Genomic DNA, 18,350 nt, shown 5'->3' with positions numbered 1-18,350 from the left:
TTGGAGAATATAAATGAAAATTATTAAATCTTTCTTGTGTTCATTTGGTGAAATCATGCCGTGATCATTTTTAACTAGATTTGTTCTTATTATATTTGTTGAATACATTCAAAAGTTTGGAATCTCTCTTGAGGGAGGTTCTTATCCACCTCGACACACACGCACATATAGAGAGAAAATCTTCTGTGACCTCAAACACTCATATGGGACTGCATATGTTACGTGCACCAGAACTGTTCTGAGGCTTTATATTCTTGAAGTGTGGTACTCCAAAAGTATGCTACACTTGAGGCGTTTTAAATGTTACATTGTTTCCCTTCCTTCCACTGGACTCTTTCCCCAAAAGAGCCTGATATTTAAGGCAATGAAGCATGTTGAGTGGCAGAACACTTAGACTCAGTTGGATCACTGGTTAAAAAACAGCAGCCAGAACCATATTATATAATTTGTGCAGACAGATCTGACAGTAATGTGTTGTTGTTGAGTCTCTTTCCCCTACTGAGGTACTTTAGGTGCATCCCAGCATTCTACATTAAAACAGTAGTGCAATGGATGTTCAAGTTCGTTCGAGTTCATTCTACTCCTTCATTTCCACCTGTTCTGTTGTTACTTTGCTGTTAGCGTTTGTGGATCAGGTCTTTTGCATTGGAATCACTGGCTGTTGAATGGACCCAGAAGAGGTTCATGATGTGAATGTACAGAGGTCAGCCAGAGTTGAACACATGCTGTTCATTTAGTGAGTCATTGATGGATTGAGTGAGTTTTGTCAGGCTGATTCAAACTGATTCAACTTGTGAGTTTGACAGTCATTTGCTTGTGAATCAAAACGGGTGCTCGCAGGATTCTTTCCTTCTTCTTTCCTTTAGAAGAATTGTGACTTCTGGGTTGTACTGTTCATAATCTGTGCTAAAAGAAGATATATTGATATTCTACAGATTTTTATTTTAAACAAAGCATAATGATGATCAGAAATTCTTTCTTTTTAGGGTCTACCGGGTAAAGATGGACCCCAGGGACGACTGGGCCCTCCAGGACCAATGGTATGTAACATAAAAAAATCACTAGACCAGCAGGGCCCAGTTGTTCAAAAAGTTTAATCTGGATCAGAATGATTTGGATTTGGATATCCCATGTTTTGCTATTCAGGATCAGGTAATCCATCTTACTTTTGTGCCAGTTTTTCAAGGCAAAATCGGATTGGAGCACCCTGATCCAGATGCACTTTTTCAGATTACCAAATCTGGATTACTAATGCTCTAAATGGGATCACATTTCACACTGTAGGCTGTTAGCTATGTAAAGAACAACAGGTAGAATGTGTTTTTATTTTGAAGATTTTTTTTCTCTCATCTCAAATGTTCTTTCCATCACCATGTCCCTTTAGGGGCTGCATAGCCCTCATCTGACTCACAACAAATAAATAAAAATGTAAAGTTTTATTGTATTATGTTCCTGAAATACTGAAATACTGTTCCTGAATACTCCCTTCTACTGGGATCAGGATAATCTTGATCAAAGGTATCCCAATCTTACAAAAAAGTTTCGAACAACACAAACTGAAGGTTTGATCCAAATCAAAGCTAAGATTGGATTACATGATCTGATTCGATTTCATAATCCTTTTTTTTTTTTACTTTTGAACAACCCATTTTCAAGATTTGATCCAACCAAAAGTAAAATCCGATCAGATTACCTTTGAACAACTGGGCCCAGCAGGGGTGCAAAACCACAGCCCTTCAACCCTAATTTAACACTCCTGATCCAGCTAATCAAGTCCTTCAGGCTTATTTGAAAAAGTATATGTCTCGGGGTTGGAACTAAACTCTGCAGACCTCTGGCCCTCCAGGAACTGACTTGTGTACCCCTGCACTAGACTCTTTAAGTCTTTCTGAGAATTGGTCATTAACTTTTGTCCTCTCAATATCTTATTTTAGGGCAGCCCTGGTGCTCCTGGGGCTCCAGGATCAAGTGGACCACCAGGGCAAACTGGTGATCAGGGGCTACCTGTGAGTATTGCATTACACAAACTAAAGTCAGAATGTTGTAGACTGCTGGTCATGTCCTCAGGTTTCTTCAGCTTACTGATATTATTCGGCTCAGTTCTATAAATGTGGTTTTGTGGAGTTTAGTAGAAGGAACATTGCATTCTTGCAGACTGTCCTGCCACTGAGTCATTATCTTGATTGTCAGATTCCAGCATTATTCTTACTGAGGTACCAGACCACCAAAGATGGAAAAAAAGGGAGACCAGAATTAAAAAAACAATATGAGGACATGAAGTCAAGTAAATTGGTCCTTTGGTTCCACACTCAACTGATATTGAATATACTTGCTAAAAAAGACAAAGTTGTTTTGGTGTTGGTATGCTGGTGTTCTCATTAGGCTTCTCAACAAGTTTAACCAGAAGGCCTACTTTGGCAGGGCTCAACAATAAGGATGGCCAGCTGGTTCAGGGCCAGGCCAAGACGGTTTCAGGCCACTTGACAGAACTTTCACCATGGCTGTGTTGCCTTCTCTTATTCGGTCTTACATTTGTTAATTTTGCACATTATGTTATGCCTTGAAAACTTAAATTTTTAGTTAGATTAAATGTAAGAATGTCAGTAATGTTTTCATCATATGCCATCATTTTATAACTAGTATATTTGTTCATGTTTTCTTTTTATATATAAAAATAGCATTTTTTGTAAATGTGTATATTTCAATAATGACAACTCTCAGACTAGTTTTAGCACGTTGATGGATATGACAATATTAATGTATTTATCATACTCGAAGGAAACACAAATCATATTAATGCCTGTGGAGTATTCCTACTTTTAGTCTCATTATCGAAGTGTATTATAGACATGTACACACCTAAATCACACTATTAACATTGTGTGGGAGTTTTCGTGACAGGATATGTACACACACGGCAGTGGTCAACCTTTTGAAGGCAAACAAGAGAGCATAGCTTCAAGCAAGAAGGCACAAATCAAATTCCTCTCATATCATCTCTTATCCAGTACCTCTGAGTTTGTCGCGGTGGCATGAATGAAATGTTGCCGAATGAAAGTACAAAGGAGGCCTGTTGCTGGAGAATTTGTATCCACTGTCGTCTATTTGCACGTATAGCATGACAAATGGTATAGCACGTATAGCATGTATATGGTACCATAACGAAGACTAAGTGTATGTTGATGCTTGAAATTCTGGAGGGAACGTCAGACGGCGTGGCATGGGGATGTAATGACGTGTGCCATTAATCGATCTATGTTCTATAACATGTAAAAGGGGAACATGAAAGGAATATTCTAAAAGCAACTCATGTAAACACCTTAATTAGAATATTGCCGTATTCAGAATAAGGTCAATAATTAGATTACTGATTTCCTTGTAAACATAGTCAATGTCACTGGCTGCAGAATCAGCAGAGGACAATAAACTTGTGCCATTGAATAAGCAATGTGATTGCTAGCAAATTGCATGTAAAAGACCTATCAGCCTTTGCCATCTAGAGTTTTATGACTGAATTAGATATACAAAAGAAAAAAAATGTAAAGAAAAAGAAAAAATAAACATGAAAAATAAAAATATTTCTTGCAACAAATATAAAAATACATGGCTAAAAGTAAAAAAAAAAATATATATATATATATCTCAATGTTTTCTGGTGTGGACAGTAAAAATGTTAGCAGGCCCAGCAGAAAATCCTTATTCTTGAGCTCTGCCTTGGTGAACCATACGTGCCAGTAAAACCATGCTGGATGGCCAAACAACATTTCCTGGTGAACAGAATAATTATGATGGCCCTCCAGCTAGAGGAGGGGTGTCCAATTCCACTCCTGTAGTGCCAATGTCCCACTGAGTTTAGCTCCAACCTGCCCCAACACACTTGCCTGGAAGTTTCTAGTAATCCTGAAATATTGATTAGCTTGTGCGTTTAATTAGAATTGGAGCTATATTTTGCAAAATAGTGGCCCTCCAGGAGCAGAATTAGACACCCTTGTGCTGGAGTAACACCAAACCTGCACCAACCAGCATGGACTACCCTGATCTTTTCAGGAGGGGGGATTTTCCATTGAAAGACCATAGGTGTAGAAGCTAGAAATTGATCTACAGTATTTATTATGATTTAAGGAATCACTTTATTTATACCTAGAAATCATTTATGAACGCTGGAGCAGACAGCTCCACATGAGATACTGTATATCCTACATACTGGTAGAGCTTGGCTATGAAGCACCTATTGAAAAATGTACACCGTATACAGTCTGACCAGTCAGAGAGAGAGAGAGAGACCAACAAACTGAGAAACCTCAGGTATTGTTTACACAGAGCCTCTGACTGAAATGTTTATTTCTCATTTGTATGTGAGAAGCACATGAGCGATTCAGTGATCTGAATTAACGTCAGCTGATAGTTTCCTGCTGAGTGACACCTGTATTAATGTTGGAGCTCTATTACCTTGCATTTGTTCTCATAGATTTGTAAAGTAGAACCATATGCTTCACCGCAGTCTTGAGGAACATCTGCAGAGCTCGACTGCAGCGTGGCCTCTCAACACTGATTTGAAACCTGTACATCTTTCTCTTTATAAGCCCTGGAAGAGAGATTGTCAGTAAGATGACAGGTTTATGATCAAATTTAACCCAGTTTATAGTAGAGCAGGGCTTTGTTAATTCTACTACAATAGAGATATAGAGTCATAACCTCTTGGTCTAATGTGTGAAATTACATGCAGTACTTTAAATAAACTATGATCATATTCTCACACATTCTAGCACAACAGCAACATATGCTCATGATGAGTGTATATGCACCCCAGAGCCTCCAGTGAGGGTTACATCTCATTTTAACCCAGATGTTATGATATCAGAATTGTTTAGCAGCCACGGCGCTCTGGCCACGAATCCCGGTCTGTTTTCCAACACATTAGGTCAGCGATGCATCCATTTTATGCCTTTGGCTCCGTGATCAATTTGGTCAGCTCTTACATTCAAATCTCCCTCTCCAAACAGTCATTAAGTGTTCCTTTTGTGTCGTTTTCTTCTCCGATCGGTGACTCACCAAGAATTCAGAAATGTCTTCACTCGTTTTCTCTTTTTCTCTTTTTGCAGGGGCCTCCCGGCACTAAAGGCGAACGAGGAGAGAGAGTGAGTCTCCAATCTGCATCTAAACTGTCATGGAGTTTAGACTGGGGTGGTGGCATGTGGCATGGTTTATCAGCGGCAGGATTAAGCAGCTGGCTGACAGGCCTCTTGATAAAAAATCACAGCAGCAGCAGCGCTGAATTATAGCTCCTTTATTCACACTCTCTCTATATGCTTGGGGTTTTTAATTTAGCCGCTGCGGGAGCATTAAGAATAGTACTGGTATAGCTAAAGTTGTCTATCAAGCTTCACAGTGAGACTCTGTCCAGAGCTTTCACAAAGCAATATATTTGTGTTTTTATTCTGATTTCTTCACTGCTGTGGTACCGTCCGCCACACAAAGGGCGTGTGGAGAGTGTTAAATTGGGGGAATTAAACACCCACGTTGTACAGGCTATTAGCCTCCTTGTAAAGCAGCTAAAGCGTATTTTTGTGTTGTTGGTTTATTGTCACAACAGCTTGTGGTCTTAATCCAGGCTGAATGCTTGTTTTTTAGGTGTCAGTACTGGTGCTGGTGGGTTGGAAAATTCATTAGCACACAGAAGAATATGGTCAAAATAGTTGTATTTTTTTTATTATCATTATTTCTTGTAGTTTGGCATACAACAAAGTGGCTGCTTGTTCTAAATATTGCTTCAATGATCTGTTTAAAACAATACTCAAGTTAATATCAAATTAACTAATATAAAATCCAAAGTACTCTAGTACTTCCTCAGAAGCTTTCATTGTGTTTGCAGTGTGATAAAATTTTTTTGGCAGACTGATAAAAACTGACTTTCACAATTTGATTGAATCTCACACTGTTGATTTTTTTCTAGCTCTTTGCATTTTTTGTGCGATTTACATTAGATGGACTGTGAATGGTCCACGATCATGCTGAGACTGATACCAACCACGATTTGTCCACTTGCTTAGTGTTTTTTTTTTTTTAGAAGTACAGCAACTAAAGCATAATTATAAGAGAGAGCAATAATGAGTAATCTTTTTTTTTTTTTTTATCAAGCCCATATCCTTAAAAAGTTTTAAAATATTTTAATGACTTATTACTACAAACATTCATAATAAAGGATTAGTTCACTTCAGAATTAAAATTTCCTGAAATTTACTCACCCCCATGTCATTCAAGATGTTTATGTCTTTCTTTCTTCAGACGAAAAGAAATTAAGGTTTTTGAGGAAAACATTCCAGGATTTTTCTCCATATAGTGGACTTTACTGGGGTATAACAGGTTGAAGGTCCAAATTGCAGTTTCAATGCAGCTTCAAAGGGCTCTACATGATCCCAGCTGAGGAATAAGGGTCTTATCTAGCGAAATGATCGGCCATTTTCTAAAAATAATAAAAATGTATATATTTTTTAAACAAAAATGCTCGACTTGCACTGCGACCCGCCACACATTACGTAATCACGTTGGGATGATCACGCATGACGTAGGTGAAAGTACGAACGTGCAAAGACTAAGTCAAACGGCCTTTACAAAAAAGGTAAAACAACAATGTCGCACGATTTTGAAGTTGGAGGAGAAAATGAGTTTTTCACCCTACCGTGGTACTTCCACCTACGTCACGCGTGACCTTTCCAATGTGATTACGTCAATCATGGCACATCGTAGAGCATTTGTGGTTAAAAACTTTTTTTTTTTTTTTTTAGAAAATGACTGATCGTTTCATTAGATAAGACCCTTATTCCTCGGCTGGGATCATGTAGAGCCCTTTGAAGCTGTAAAGTCCATTATATGGAAAAAAATCCTGGATTGTTTTCCCCAAAAACCTTAATTTCATTCTGACCAAAGAAAGAAAGACATAAACATCTTGGATGACATGAGGGTGAGTAAATTATAAGGAATTTTTAATTATGAAGTGAACTAATCCTTTAAGATAAATCATGGTGCTGCAGAATTGACCATTTTCCCCCACCACCACAGAATATGTATATAATACAGTATAACTCCTTATTTTCAGATTTTGTTGTTGTTTTTAACAAAAACATAGCTTATGAAATAATTTTCATTAAAATATTTATTGGAATGGTTTAGAACTAGGCCAATGGAAAATCACTTGTATTCATCGCCCACTAATCTGAATGTCCTATTGTAGGAACACATTCTTTTTGTGTCATTCTAAATCACAGAAATGCTCTGAATCCAGTATTTCTGAGTCAAAATTCACCACCCTAAAGCTCTTCCTCAGGAAACGGTCCAGACTTTGAGAGCCAACAGAATATCTTGCCTTTTTTATTGATTGTCTCAGTTTTTGCAGCTCTCTTTTTTGCAGCCAGCATAGAGGAAACAGAATAAATCATACTGTAGTGAACATAGATAGTTCAAGTGCTTGAGATATGGCTAATCAGACTCATTGTACATGTTCTTTCTTGTAGCTTTCATAGTGTGTAATGTTCGTACACATGGCAATGAGTTAAAATGATTATAACATTTAATCTAAAACAACAGAAAGACATCCCTGCCTTAATCCCATGTTGTTTGTTTCTGAAGGGTGACATGCAGTCTCAGGCCGCTGTCCGCGCCATAGCAAGACAAGTTTGTGAACAGCTCATTCAGAGTGAGTTGATCATTTGTATATTTTTGCTTGCTTGCTCTTAAAAGAAATTATTGGGGTGCATTAAATAAATCAAAAGATACAGTAAAGAATTTTATATTGTTCCAAAAGATTTTATTTTCAAATAAAATGCTGTTTCTTTTTTAAACTTTCTATTCAACAAAAATCATGTAAAAAATGTATCACTGTTTACACAAAAATATTAAAGGTGCAGTATGTAATATTAACAGCTAGGTGTTGAAATTGGTACTTCAGTCCAAATTCAAAATATTGGAGAAAGTTGTTTCCCCCGCCCCCTCCTCAGACTGAACGGTCGCGTGGGTTGCCAGATTAAAGACACGCAACAGGAACAAGTGCAATTGACAATGGAAGGCAACGAGCCTTACACTGTACGTTGATGAGTTGATTTATCCATGTTTTAATATGCCTCTGTATATAGAGCTTTTTAGAAGGATGACAAGGCTTTTTAGGTGGGTAGAATCTGCGATCTCTGACCCAGTTGGTTTGCTGGCTTCCATGGCTGCAATACGCTATGTTTCCAACAACTGGCAACCCGGGGTGTTGAACTACTATTGGGTAATTTGGGAGTGGGCGGGATCACACAGAACAAAACTAAAACAGACATTCCGACACGGAACACACATTTCTAAGTAGAGTAATTTTGTGTAACATTGTTTTTCGGAGAAACAAGTATGTGAATTTAGCATGTTTCCTAAATATCTGAAAACATATTATGGTATTTTTATGCTTTAGAACATTCAAAAAATTACATACAGCACCTGTTGCAGAACGGTTTTTAAAATTGATAATAATAAGAAATTTCTCTTGGGCACCAAATCAGCATATTAGAGTGATTTCTGAAGGGTCATGTGACATTGAAGAAAATTCAGCTTTGCCATCACATGAATTAAAATGTTAAATAATATTAAAATAGAAAACAGTTATTTTAAATTGTTATAATATTTCATAATATTGTATTTGTTTCTGTATTTTTGATTAAATAAATGCACCCTTGGTGAGCAAAAGAAACTTCTTTCAAAAACATTCAAAAGTTTGAATGGTTAATAAGATTTTTTAGTGTACTGTATGTGAACATGTATATTAGATCTAACACTATTCATTTGCCAACCTCATGACTCAGAGGAAGTCATATAACTTCTGCAATGTAAGTTCCACAAAGATCCACAAAGTAAATATTTTCTTACCTAATTTCTTTTTCCTCTCTCCCCCTCAGGTCACTTGTCTCGCTACAACTCTATCCTGAACCAGATTCCCAGTCAGTCTGTTTCAGTACGGACAGTACAAGGTCCACCAGGTGAGGCCGGTCGGCCAGGACCTCCGGGGCCACAGGGAGAGCAGGGTCCTCCTGGCAGACCAGGATTCCCTGGAGCCAGTGGGCAAAATGGCCGCCCAGGAGAGAGAGGTAAACATTTTTTTTCCATTTGAAATAACCTACTGCATTGATAGGTACTGTGAACTGCTGATTCAGTATGCATAGTGCAACAGTACGTGCATGTGTTTTGAATTTGTAGGCATTAAATTGTTGGGTAAAAAGGCTGAATCAATATTTTTAAAGATTAAATTGTGAGAAATAGTTTGTGAGTGCTTGGAAATAATAGCAAAATTAGTAGGTCAGAGGGGTTTTAGATGCATAAACAAAATGCACAGTGTATACTGGATTACTTTCAAATCTAGTAGTAAGAAAAATGATTAGTTAATGGTCCTCAAGAGAAATGTTGCTCTTGCAGTTAAGGGTAAGTGTTCTTGAAGCTATAATAATATTGACCAAATAGCATGACCTCAGTGATCCTATCCGATAAAGTCCTATTTCTCATATACACCATTTCTCCTACACAACCTGTGATCATAAACAATATGTAAACTACTGTCTTTTTGTATGCTTAATGTAAGACAAAAACAGAAACAAAACAGATACTTCAAAGATAGACCAATGCTTTAGTCTCTTTAGTATGTAACAGTTGAATTGCTCTTAAGCAACTACATATCCCAAAAACTGCACTGAAAAAAGTGAAATGATTGTTTCATTTATTTAAAGTGTATTTTTTATTGGTCTTATCCAATATAATTACTCACCCTCATTTCGTTCCAAACCCGTAAGACAAATGAAGATCTTTTTAATGAAATCTGAGAGCTTTCTGTCCCTCCATTGACAGCCTTCGCAACTACCACTTTGATAACTACTATAAACCATGCATTCGCGTGTTGACGCAAGAGCAGAAGTTGTTGTGTAAATGTGCATTAGATTAATATTTTGTAAATAAAGTGGTAAATTATGTTTTTGTTTTTTGTTTTCTGCAAACAAAGCACCCATAAATTTGAGGTTAAACCACTGGAGTCACATGGTTTACTTTAATGATGTCTACCCTGCTGGGACTTGAAAGTGGTAGTTGTGTAGACTGTCACTGGAGGGACAGAAAGCTCTCAGATTTCCTTAAAAATATCTTAATTTGTGTTCCGAAGATGAACGAAAGTCTTATGGGTGTAGAACAACATGAGGGTGAGTAATTAATGACAGAATTTTCATTTTTGGGTGAACTAACCCTTTAAGGTCTTTCTAGGTTGTCTTTTTATAGTAAATAAAACCAAATTAAACATTGACTTGCTGTTTTTAGTTTTATCTTCAGTGAAAATTCTACTTTCATATAGCTAAATTAGCAGTTGTAAAAAGTTGTAAAAATAACTTGACCTACATTAGGTAGCATTTTGGCTTATGTCTATAAATATAAGTAATGGTCTTTATAGCAACTAATCTTTTTGCTTTGTATGAATGTTGTTGTCTTTGAGAAAATAAATATTTTTGATAAATATTAAATGAAGATATAAGGTTTGAACCAAACCATAAATATCATTTAATTCTATAAATATAATTTAATAAATATATATATATTTTTTTTTCTAAATCTTTTTTTTCCCACTTGAAAAAGACTGTACACAATCTGCATTAGATCTACATGACCCCAATGCCAAAAGCAACTCTTTATCATGAGTGAGTGTGCACAGTGCTTAGTCTCCTGTCCTCAGTTAGGACAGCTCTGACACAGCCTTTGGTTTCAGCATGAGCTATTTCACCATCATTACTGCTGCTTCTCTCGGGTCTGCACACTCAAACATTCAGATATCAAACAGGAACATGCAGAGATGGAGATGATGCTTTCAGGGCAAAACAGATCTGCTAATGAGGGATAACATAGGGGGGATATTTGTCTGTTTATGTTAACATGGAGCCAATAATGAGGAATCCCATTCAGAGGTTCTCTTGTAGATTGTCAGTTTTGTTCAGAGGTGATGAAGATCAGACTGCCCACAGGGCAAAAAGCTGCTTACATTTAGAGTGTTCAGACCCTTAGAGACAAACCATATCTGTTTCAGGAGGTCTTGTTAACAGATTCATTCATTTCAAGGGTATTTTTTGTGACCACTTAGATTGCTGTTTTTATTCCCAATGTCAACTTCTTTAGATGGATGGATGGATGGACGGATGGATGGATGGATGGATAGATAGATAAACAGATACATACATACATACATACATACTGTGGATTCGTATTATGGATGGATGGATAGATAGATATTCCCTTTTGCTGTAGCTCCCACTGATATCTTACCGACGGATAATTACAACAAACCTTTCAGAATCTGTTATTAACACCACCAGGCCTTTTATTTCTTTCCCTGTGGTCTTCTAGGGGTGTGGAATAGGTTAAATCACATGGACAGAGAAGAATACAGCTACTTCAGATGGGTTTGCATGTTCTAACAGCTCTCCATCTCTTTGTCTAGGTCTCCCTGGAGAAAGGGGAGAGAAGGGCAATCCAGGGGTAGGGACACAAGGTCCTCGTGGTCCTCCAGGACCTCCAGGTGAGAGACTGTTCAAATGTTACTTTTAAGTCAAAATCAATGACTTTGTCCTCAAGTAAGTAGTAAAAATTAATTACAATTCAAATTGGAAAAAGTAAAACTCTCTTCATACTACACAGACTACAGGAGTTTCCATTATTAAATGTCCTCTGTCAAAGAAAACACAAGCTTGCAAAGTTTTAATAACCTCTGCACACATCTTGATCTGTTTTTGGTTCCTTTGATTGCTGTCTAGAATATCAAGCAGATATTGAAACAATATTTGGGTCAGAGAGAAATGTTTTCACATTGATTTTAGCAGTACGGCTGGTCAGTATAGGCTTTGAAAAATGTCAGCGACGGTTCATTGTTAATTGTGTTTTGATCAATATTCTTCACAAATGAGATTCATTGAAGCAACATAGCTGTAAGAACTAGTGACATCTGAGAAGGATGTGGACTGGCAAAAGCTAAAACTTGTATTTTGTGAGGAAGAAATCCAGACACACTATGGGTGTGGAGTTTAGCTGAGTTTTATGAGGCAGATATTAATGCTCAATGTTTTATCCCACTCAGGGCCTCCTGGAGAAGGTCGGACAGGAAGTCAGGGCCCTCCAGGGAGACCTGGAATTCAAGGCACCTCAGGACGTCCAGGTACCCCTGGTAGCCCTGGTGCTGCTGGACCCCCCGGCTACTGTGACCAGAACTCCTGTCTCGGGTACAACGCTGGAGGTAATCCTTTCTTCTGTCTCCCAAAAACTCCCTCTATCTGTCAACATTTCTCAATTTCATTCAAACCCTATTCTATCAGATACAATCTAGTGGGTCTAATTTTCTAATATTTGTGTTCAAGTGATCTTATGCATAAAGAAAAGTTTCTTGGCGAATCTCAGGTGAAATTTTCTCCAGATTCACAATGGGCATATATTTGTTCATATGTTGAATGCATATTATTCTAAATGATGGAGCGGGTGCCTACATGCACTGACACCCCTAGTGAAAAAAAAAAAAAGGAAAAAAAAGAAAAAAATACTAAAATGTATTTGAAATACATTTGTGACCCATGCTGTCAAAATGAGTCGGATTCGCACAGGCTAATTTCGAGCTACAGGCAAAACAAGTGAAAAATTTCAATTTTGGTCGAATTTGATGTTTTCACAAAAATGTGTTCATTAAGCCCTCGTCTAGCGATCTCCAAATAGCAATTAAATATCTAAAAGTATCTTTATTTGTACATTTTCTGAGAGAAGTACCTTTTCTTTTGACCATGAAAAATGCTTTTTCTCTGCTCGCTTCTGGACGACTGGCACTTCCCTCAGCACAAGTTTGGTATCGTTGTAAAGCACAACATTCCAACTTTGTGAATATTCATAGCAAATTCTCGATGACATGAGTCTGAACCAATGAAATTTGATTTTCAAACTCATGCCGATGTAAACAAAATGATCTTATTCGCACTGCCTGACAGACAAAGACACCACAATCCCAATATACACATATACACAGAATTACAGTAGGCTTATTAAAAAACACTTTTTAGGCATAATATTAAGAAATGTGCATTGTGCAATAAAGAAATACTCCAAATAAAGTTTAATTATAATTTTATATAAGTCTTAAGTGATATGTCAATAAATATGTTAATATATTTGAAGAATACTTAGTATGAAATAAATGTATTTTAAAATATGTAATTTAAATTCTTGTTTGTTTACTAGGGACACCAATATAAAAAAAAATAGCTCCAGTCCAATCCACTCTGCTTCCTGAATTAGAATTGAGGTAGCAAACAGGATTATAAGTAGAATCAAACACAGATTGTGTTTAAAGATAGACAGACAGACAGATAGATAGATAGATAGATAGATAGATAGATAGATAGATAGATAGAGAGAGAAAGAGAGAGAGATAGAGAGATTAATTGATTGATTGATTGATTGATTGATTGATTGATTGATTGATTATGGGAATGTTACTTTTAAATGTTCTCTAAACCATCTGAAAAAGGTATTATGAAGTAAAAAACAAAAAAGTATAAAAAACAGACTAACATTTTAGTAAAATGTTTCAGAAAAAACTTGCCATGATGTATAAGTAGCATTTTTTTTTTTTTTTTTTTTTGCTGATGTTTTGATAACATAATTAAAGACCAGATAACACTGAACGAACGTTCTGTTAATGTTACTGGAAGAACTTTTGTTCATAACTTTGTGACAACCTTGCCAAAACATTAAAGTTCTAGGAACTTTCCCTGTTAGCTGGGTAGATAGACATACAGACAGAAAGAAAGAGATTTTATGCACAAATAGGCGCATATGCCCAGATAGTGAATGAAACCCAATGGAATCTACATGTATCAAGGTAACCATAGATACTGTACATCTGAATGTCAATTATAGAGTTAATCTGGAAACAGCGTCCCTGATGAGTCCTTATTGAGCTGTGGGTTTAAGACTGCGTCAGGCTTCACTAATAATAATCACTATAGAGCAAACTGATGAGAGAACATACTGCACCATCTTCTATATTGTTATACTCTGCATCCATTTGAAGTGCTTTGCACATTCTCACTTGAGATTGTATTTCCATAAATGCTAATGAAAGGCAAACCCATTGCTTTAAACAAGCTCGTGGTCTGACTCAAAGATTTTTGTCCTATTAAACTGGCCCTTCCCAAACAGTTATTCTACTAATAAATTTCTCATGGAGTCTAAATTCTATCAAAGTTTAAGAGCAAGCTGTGTGCTTACAAGATTTCAGTATTTCAGTAAGCCAATTTAATATGAGAAAGGCTGGACAGAAATGGACAGCACTCTTTAAATAATTGATTTATCAGATCCTAGCAAGGCTTTCTACTGAACGCCTCACGGATTATTGCAGTTTTGTATTGTGAAAAAAAATGTTAATTTTCTCTGGGGTTTCTGCCATGTAAGGCCATTAAATGACAGTGTAATATTCCACTCAATAGATAAAATAATGCATCAACACTTTTAAGATCTATAAAGGTTATAGCTTTAAGCTTTCACAGTCAGCATAAAATCTTGCAACACAGCTTAATAGTATTGTGAATTGCTCTGTAACGTATTCAGCCCTCATTTTCTGGGATAATACTTCACTTCTAATGAGAGAATGTAGCTTTTATGTGTATTGACCAGGTTTTAATGCCTTACTGAGAATCCTTGACTCTCCTTCTGAAATGCCACCATGTAAAGATTACAGTATGAGTCTGGCAGTTGAGGTGTTGCTGAAAGCATCATGTGGGTTATATCAGGCTTACACTTACCGCAATGTCTCTCTCCTTTTTTACCGGGGCGTCACTGTCTCACACCTACATGTGAAGGTCCAGAGCAGTATGAGAATGACTACTGAGAAACAGTAGAGAGCCACCTGCTCTTCTCCTCTCTCCCTTCATTTCTTCATCCCACCTCCTTCCATGGGCCAACACCAAAGACTGTATCTGGGGGAAGGTCTTTTCACAATCCAGAACATAAAATGCCCTTCGAAAATCCCTTCTTACCATCTACCTGGTTCCCCAAACCCTCAAAACGTCACCACCATTGAAGCCCCATGCTTTTTTAACCCTTCTGAGCATTGTGCAAACCTCAATTTTAGTCTGTTTTCAGACAAACAATAAGGTGTTTTCAACCCTTTCTGGCTTTAATGACCTCTTATTTTGTTTTATGAGATTGTTAAACCCACGTCTAAACCAGGAGGTCTATAATAATTATAATAGCATTCCTGTTCGTCTTAATGGCAGCTGCTTGCCTGGTGCAGGACCCTTGGAAGTATGTAATTTGAAATCCGCCATCTTTGCTCATGGGTGCTCAATTCTGCAGCCAGATTTTTTTGAGCCAATCACCTGAGTCATAAAATTTTGTATGACTAATCACCCTGAAGCTGCAGGAAAATTGTCATGATAATGCTAATGGCAACACAACTATGCGCTTTAAGAGCCCTCCAAAATTAATCAGTCACTCCACCTTATTTTGCAATGCCGAGGTAAGCTATTTTCTGTGAATCTGTGAGACTTCCGATTCATTAGCAACTATAGGTAAATAACAAAGTGCAATAAATGGTGAAACCATTTGCTCTACAAATCAGTGTGTTTATGTGATCATAGTAACAAAAACCAGTTTGCAATATCAAACAGCATAACAGACTGTTTTTTGTACTACTAAAATGGCACCAGGATTCTTGCACATTCAGATTATTAATGGCTGCACCTGCTCTTACTTAAAAATAAGGTGGATATTATAGTAGATGTTTTATTGAAGTATTTGCGTTCTGTCCGAATATATCGATACTTACCAGTTGGGCCTAACTAAGCTATGCTAACCAGCTAAACCTTTGGTCTAAAGTAAGCTAATCACAATAACAACTCCCTTCTTCCTTTCTGCTCTGATTTTATGCCTTTATCTCTTTGCTGTTTCCTTCTCTTTCTAACTCAACGCCTGCTCACTTGGTGGTGGTGACTGAAAAAGATGGCAACCGATCTAATTCCCCCATGTTCCCATAGTACAACAGTTACCCTCCAACCCCTACCAAAACTACGGCCCCGCCACCAACTACGACGACGAGGAGGATGACGAGGACCCTTACCGTGGCTACCGTGCCTACCCTCCTCAGTTCTACCAACCCAGCTACCCTGACCCCCATGCCTCCAGGCTTGGCCCCGCCCACCCCGGTGACACGGTGGGGATGAGGTCACCTGGCATGCGTCGCTTCTCCCGCAGCACGGCCGAAGACGGGAGCATCGGTGAGTCGGAAGTACAAGTGAAGGCCGAATAGCCTGGGTGGGTGGCCAGCAAACAAACCGTCCACATACACTTTTCATCAGAATATCCTGCAGGATAGGACTGAGGGAAATCCGAAAAGTGCCTGCTATATGCATCCTTATAGGGGTGGGTGTGTGGACAAGATTAGAAAATGAAACTGTGCCGATATTCATTCAGTGACTTTTCTGTCTTTTGTGAGGCTGCATGTAGCCAATGAAATGAAAAGCAAGTTCAAAGAAAGAAAACATTAAAAAAAATTGTCTTGTTGTCCAGTAAAAATCTAAACATTCTTTTAAAAAGTAAGATACATTTGCTTGAAGAAAAAGTGTGTTAGATATTAATACTGAATTTTTTCCCACAAAATATATTTATATTGAATCATTTATTCTTACCTCATTGGCAGATATTTTTTTTTTTTTCTATTGAGGTTTACACTTAAAAAAAAACAATGGGTTTGTAAAATATAAGTAATTCAATATTTATTTTATAATAATAATAATAATTTAATATAGTTACAAAAAATGCCATGTATTATATATATATATATATATGTGTGTGTGTGTGTGTGTGTGTGTGTGTGTATATATATATATACATGTACAATTTTACACACACACACACACACACACACACACACACATATATATATATATATATATATATAGCCAAATGCATTGCCAAATATATATGGCAATTTTTTTTCATGTTTAAATCATTTCCCTCATTATATTTCGATTTATGCTTAAAAAACGTCATCATAAAAATAAACAAAGATTTATTCTCTAAAAACAAGTCTTAAAATCTTCCACATTATTTCTCTTTATGTAAATGTATCTTTTCAAAGGATGTTTACTGATATTTTTACTGGAAATCAACAAAAATGATTAACAAAAGGATTATTGCAGCGCAGTGGTTTTGAATTGTGTAGTCCATATCTTTTGTAAATGATAATGGGGGTGTCTGTACAGTTTGTGTATTTTTTTTAAGTGCATATTGGTGATCTGCTATGTAAGAAATTTCACAAATGTTTACAGCATTTTGCAGTTATCTGGAACTGGCTGCTTAAGTTATTTTATTTAGAGAAGAAAATACCTCCGTTGATGCTTTTGATGTTCTTATCACTAGCAGTTATTTATGAAAAGCTGAATTCTTAAACACACTTATTAATGAACCAAACATAATCTCCTCGTTTTTCATTGGTACGTCACAGTAACACCTTGTGTAACACCGCACAATTTGTCTGGATCGTAATTGTATTATCGCACATTTATGTGAACTTCCTTTACGTACATATGGTCTTGTAAGACGAAGTGTCATGCAGGGGATGCAGTGAAAGCTCTCAAACTGTTTTTCTATAAAAGAAGAGCTGAGCATGGCATCCTTTCGTGTCTCTGTGGTCCTGTTTCTATTGGGTCTGCTCACTGTGAAAGAGACCTGAAGAGTTAGAGTTAGGCCTGTGGTCTACCGTCCTTTCAGAAGGAATCAAACTGCATGTGGAGCGGGCGCCAGTGGAAAGACATCCCCAGACCTTTGAATCTACAAAGTAATTTATTTTTACTTTATTATTTGTTTTTGTAACCAATAAAACTGTACTGCAACAATGACTCGAGATGATGTCTCGTCTGGCCTTTGTGGTTTTCCGTTCTGTGTGCTGCTAATTGGTCGCCCACAGAAAGTTTTAAATATTACATTTAAAATAACACATTTTCTTTTTAATAAACATGTTTGGGATAATGAGCTTACATATTGGAACATGCACTGAAGTTCCTGCTTTGTAAATTCTTTTTTTTTTTTTTACAAGCAAACTTAGTTTTACCTTTACATAAAAAAATTTAACATTCGCACAAGACACCAGAGGCTAACAAGGGCGTTTCATTTTCATCCCAACACAATGTTTTTTATAAGTTATGCAGACTTCAAAAAGGCTGAAGTAGCATCAGAAAGGGCTTATAGAGCCATATGAAGTTAATTAGGGCTGAAACGGCAGTTGAATTAGAGCTGGATCAGGCTTCAGAGAGGCTGCTAAA

General features: G+C 37.0%; 1 protein-coding gene across 7 annotated transcripts in view; it reads left to right on the top strand.

The window, feature by feature from the left end:
* col14a1a (collagen, type XIV, alpha 1a) overlaps positions 1 to 17,932 on the top strand; it is a 155,313-nt gene extending 137,381 nt beyond the window's left edge. For 5 of the 7 annotated variants that reach the window (XM_051866485.1, XM_051866486.1, XM_051866488.1 and 2 more), the window contains 8 exons: positions 987 to 1,040; positions 1,935 to 2,006; positions 5,103 to 5,138; positions 7,627 to 7,693; positions 8,925 to 9,113; positions 11,492 to 11,569; positions 12,125 to 12,280; positions 16,065 to 17,932. In XM_051866485.1, the coding sequence (XP_051722445.1) occupies positions 987 to 1,040; positions 1,935 to 2,006; positions 5,103 to 5,138; positions 7,627 to 7,693; positions 8,925 to 9,113; positions 11,492 to 11,569; positions 12,125 to 12,280; positions 16,065 to 16,336 (924 nt within the window). In that variant the 3' untranslated portion in view covers positions 16,337 to 17,932. Of the gene's footprint in view, positions 1 to 986; positions 1,041 to 1,934; positions 2,007 to 5,102; positions 5,139 to 7,626; positions 7,694 to 8,924; positions 9,114 to 11,491; positions 11,570 to 12,124; positions 12,281 to 14,888 lie in introns of all 7 variants that reach the window. The other 2 variants (XM_051866489.1, XM_051866490.1) reach the window with 2 other exon arrangements.
* The last annotated feature ends 418 nt before the right edge of the window (positions 17,933 to 18,350 follow it).

The sequence above is a fragment of the Ctenopharyngodon idella genome, chromosome 16, assembly GCF_019924925.1.
Source record: "Ctenopharyngodon idella isolate HZGC_01 chromosome 16, HZGC01, whole genome shotgun sequence".
Taxonomy (NCBI): Eukaryota; Metazoa; Chordata; class Actinopteri; order Cypriniformes; family Xenocyprididae; genus Ctenopharyngodon; species Ctenopharyngodon idella.
Note: the sequence above shows the minus strand (reverse complement) of the source record. Positions and strands in the feature narration are given on the sequence as shown.